This window comes from Mandrillus leucophaeus, unplaced genomic scaffold (genome assembly GCF_000951045.1).
Source record: "Mandrillus leucophaeus isolate KB7577 unplaced genomic scaffold, Mleu.le_1.0 Scaffold25, whole genome shotgun sequence".
In the NCBI taxonomy this organism is placed as follows: Eukaryota; Metazoa; Chordata; class Mammalia; order Primates; family Cercopithecidae; genus Mandrillus; species Mandrillus leucophaeus.
In genome coordinates, this window is record NW_012102587.1 from 5,522,581 (window position 1) to 5,527,179 (window position 4,599).

General features: G+C 35.6%; 1 protein-coding gene across 1 annotated transcript in view; it reads right to left on the minus strand.

Annotated features, from left to right (window-relative positions):
- EPB41L5 (erythrocyte membrane protein band 4.1 like 5) overlaps positions 1–4,599 on the minus strand; it is a 162,336-nt gene that overhangs the window by 110,065 nt on the left and 47,672 nt on the right. Inside the window, exons 4-8 of the mRNA XM_011983467.1 lie at positions 3,684–3,762; positions 2,342–2,386; positions 2,110–2,162; positions 806–926; positions 581–668 (exon numbers count right to left, since the gene is read on the minus strand). Of these exons, the coding sequence (XP_011838857.1) occupies positions 581–668; positions 806–926; positions 2,110–2,162; positions 2,342–2,386; positions 3,684–3,762 (386 nt within the window). The remainder of the gene's footprint in view (positions 1–580; positions 669–805; positions 927–2,109; positions 2,163–2,341; positions 2,387–3,683; positions 3,763–4,599) is intronic.

Below are 4,599 nucleotides of genomic sequence, written 5' to 3' on the forward strand. Positions count from 1 at the left end.
ATAAGTTTCCTGAGGCCTCCTGAGAGGCCTGTACAGCCTGCAAAACCATGAGCCAATTAAACCTCTTTATAAATTTATGTCTTTATAGCAGTGTGAGAACGAACTAATACAACTGCCTTTCTGGAAAACTGTCACTAGTTAAACTAGAAATAAATCACTACAAAGCTGTTCTAAAGTTTATCAAAGTCCTTAAGCTATACATCTTCAACTTTGCATCCTGAATTATTTTAACAGAGCCTACTCAGTGTTAGTCATATAATAGGAAGTAAAAAGGGTAACACATGGCTCAAAAGCTTAAAACAATTTTTTATAACAATAAATAAATAAATAAATAAATAACAGCTTAAAAGGACCAAGTACCTTGTTGGGATTTTGGTTGCTTCTCCTCTTTCTTATAATGAACGTTTCTGTGACATTCTAGTCGTTCGGTATTTAATCTCAAACTTTTTAACCATACATCCAAAGTACCCAGTGCTAGCTTATGCCAACTCCATGCCCTTCCTCATACTGAAAAATGCCACAGTCATTGCAAACCTCCAAAGAATAAATTTTTTAAAAAGCATCACAACACAATGCTTACCTTGACCACATGCATATCAACCCCATACATTTCTAGCCATTTGGCTTTATTCAGATAATTGGTTTCAGCCTGTGCTGGTGTTTGACCTCTGAAATTTAAAACAATGATTTTTAAAGTAACAATAAATATAAAATAAATTCTATACCAAGGATAGAAATAGAGGAAAATGAATATGAAATAACTGTTGTGGTGATTTTAAAGAAAGTATGGTCAAATGCCAGATACCTGTATTCCTTCCATTTCTCAAAAATAGCCAGTTCCATCTCTTCAGTCTGAATAGGCACGAACCTGAACTCAGAGACAAGTTCAGGACTATGCTCAGCAAGATCATAGTCACCAAGTTCAGCTATAAACATAAGTTTCAAAAGTTATATGTATTTCCTGCTAAATCCTTTAAAAACCATTTCATTAATGAAAACTGCTAAGACTAGATTCTTAGGAATTTCTTGCAAAAATTCATAATACTCAGACAAGTCTCCAAAAGTAAAGCTAGCCTATCAGTCATACACATATATCTCATATTTATTGTTGGTAGTGTATTTTTAATTACATATCTTTCTCTTAATGTATTCACACCTCAGTGCTTAGCCTTTGAAAACTGCTTTCTAGACTTCCATAAAGAAATACCTCTGACCTCACAGTGAACAACTGAAAAAATTTAATAATCGTTAAAAGACAATTAACTGGGATCTATTAAGACTATTACTAAGGCTGGGTATAGTGCTTCATGCTTATAGTCACAGTACTTTGGGGGCTGAGGTGGGAAGATCGTTTCAGGCCAGCCTAGACAACATAGCAAGACCTTGTCTCTTAAAAAAAAAAGTACAAAAATTAGCCAGGCATGATGGCCTGTAGACCCAGGTACTCAGGCAGAAGATCGTTTGAGCCCAGTTGTTCAAGGCTTCAGAGATCATGCAACCGCACTCTAGCCTGGGGAAAAGAGTGAGACCCTGTCTGAAAAAAAATAGAACAAAAGAATATACTGATTACATAGAATATGACCCCACATACCAATCTAAATATAGTCCCTGTCTTCCAAAATTTTAAAATTATTAATCCTAAAGAAATAACTGAAAGGAACTTAAAAAAACCGGGGGTAGGAAGCAGCAGGGAAAAATCTGAACAATGCACAAACATGTATGTACTCATCTGTGGCTATTTCTGAACAAAATGTACGTTTGGAGTGAAAGGACTGCTAAGCTATATGGCTTCAGCAACAATTTACTCATATATAATTGCATTTCTTTTAAGGAAAAAGTTTGCTAAAGGCCCAATCATAACATTCACAGACTTATCAGGTAGACTATGACGTTTCAATACTTTAGGTGGAAAGGGAGCAATTACATGAAAGAGAAGAAAAAGAAGGCAATGTTCTAAAACAAGTAAAAGTCAGGGTTAGACACTGATACAAGTTTATACAAAAACAGTGTTGTCTCTTTGCTTGTTCATAATCAGAATCTTCTTTAACTAAAAACACACAAAAAAAGGATTATACTTGAGTCTTAACAGTCAACATAAGAATTGCTTACCTTGCAGATTATAAGCTGCCAACTGCACTGCTGTATCAAAGGGACAGTCTAATCTGAGATCGAAACACAAGTGTGTTAGACAAGTTGATTTCATAACCTTCACTTTAAGATAAATGAAAATAATACATGTTTTATGTTGACCATTTCTTTTTCACAACTATAAACTTACTTTCAAAATAATTTTCAACCACCCATGAAAATGTGCATTTATCCTTAAATAACTAATACTCACTTTCCACTGAGAATATCTTGTTTTAACTGAAGAACAAATAAATACCTAAGAAAAATAAAAGGCACAAATTTAACCCAACAGCACAGTCTACTGTGAAAAAAAACTTACCCTTCTAATTTGAGAAGTATTATTTTATTAAAAATTATTTGTTAATGTAAAGATGTACATAGTTTGGGGATACATGAAATAATCGAACACATTCATATAATTTGTAAGGATCAGGTTAGCATATGTGGAATATCCATCACCTTAAACATTTGTCTCTTCTTTATGCTAGAAATATTTGAATTCTTTTCTTCTAGCTATTCTGAAATGTCAAACACATAATTGTAAACTATAATTACCCTACTGATCTAACACTAGTTCTTAGAAGTATTCTTAATTACAGGCCTGGCACAGTGGCTTACACCTATAATCCCAGCACTTTGGGAGGGCAAGGCAGGTGGATCACTTGAGGCTAGGAGTTCAAGACCAGCCTGGCCAACATGGCGAAATCCCATCTCCACTAAAATACACAAATTGGCTGGGGGTGGGAGCACGTGCCTGTAATCCCAGCTACTTGGGAGGCTGAGGCATGGTAACTGCTTGAACCTGGGGGAACAGAGGTTGTGATGAACTGAGAACGTGCCATTGCACTCCAGCCTGGATGACAGAATGACACATGTACTTCTTATGTGAAGGGATACAGGCATGGATATAATTACAGATGATAGCTACAATCTCATTGTCAAGGTGTTCTAGAGGAAATCCTTCTAAAGGAACTCAAAAGCTCAACTTTTTCATTTAATAAATAGTATGTGTATATGGAGTGATGAATTTACAATAGAGACCATGAATAAACACAAAAGAGGCAGGATAAAATTAGAATAAGTATATATAACATAAGGTTTATTCAAAACTATTCAAATCAATCAGAATCTAATTTTTTTTATTAATCAATGGCATTTCAATGAGTAAAGAAAGTCGAAAACCAATCTAAATAAACTCCCTGAGGCCAAAGACAGATTATTTTCAACATCAATAAATACAATATTGCAATGTATTGAAACATGTCAATCCTGTTAACATTCCCGAGTTGAGAGTGATACTAAAAAAAAAAAAAAGAAATCACTAGTCACCTTCGGAGGATGCTAAGGAACCAACTCTTTATTTTGAAAATGATAAAGGAAAAAAAATCATACACTTAAAAAACACGTCCCAGAATAAAATTCTATTATTTGAGGTCCTGTTACCAGGGGACAGGAATCCATTTTATTAGCTGGCTATAAACTGGAAACAATATACAGACAATCTTTCAAAACTATCAAAATACCCCTGGCACAATTCTAAATAGTGTTCTTACCGGGTTAGCTCCTCACGAAGATTATTTGGCTCTGAGGAATAAAACTTAACTCGAAGATGCAGACAATAGGGTGAACCAACTGTCATCAAAAAAAAAAAAAAAAGTTTTAATAAAAGAAACTAAACAATACTTTTCAGCCAGAAAATTGGTCAAAAATCTACTGAAGTGAGACAAAAGATCAGGTTTTGATGGCATTATTTCAGGTTAGATCGATCACAGGCTTAAACATGATGCTAAATGATCAATTACATTTTTTTAAATGTACCATGTCATCATATAGTATATTACTATAATCTCTCATCCCAATAGACAGCTCTAGATTAATTCTAACAATTCAGAGCCAAATGCATCAAATAAAAGTCTTGACTGTGCAATCTAACAGCCCTGAAAACCTGCTACACTGAAGAACGCCTATTTAACTGCTCATGGTGAAATCTTCCCACACAAATACACTTCAGCAAGTTCACTAAATTCCATAATCTCAGTGGTCTCATAATTTTGAGACAAGAGTTGAGGTGCCCTAATAAGTCTGATAAAAAGTTAAGCTGGGGCTGGGCGCGGTGGCTCACGCCTGTAATCCCTGCACTTTGGGAGGCCGAGGCAGGCAGGTCAGGAGATCGAGACCATCCTGGCTAACACGGTGAAACCCTGTCTTTACTAAAAATACAAAAAATTAGCTGGGAATGGTGGCGGGCGCCTGTAGTCCCAGCTACTCAGAAGGCTGAGGCAGGAGAATGGCGTGAACCCGAGAGGCGGAGCTTGCAGTGAGCCGAGATCGCGACACTGCACTCCAGCCTGGGTGACAGAGCAAGATCCATCTCAAAAAAAAAAAAAAAAAAAAGTCAAGTTGGATAATGAATAAACAATGGTATTCTCTCTCTGAATGACACTAACATTTTATGTGAATTGTTTCATT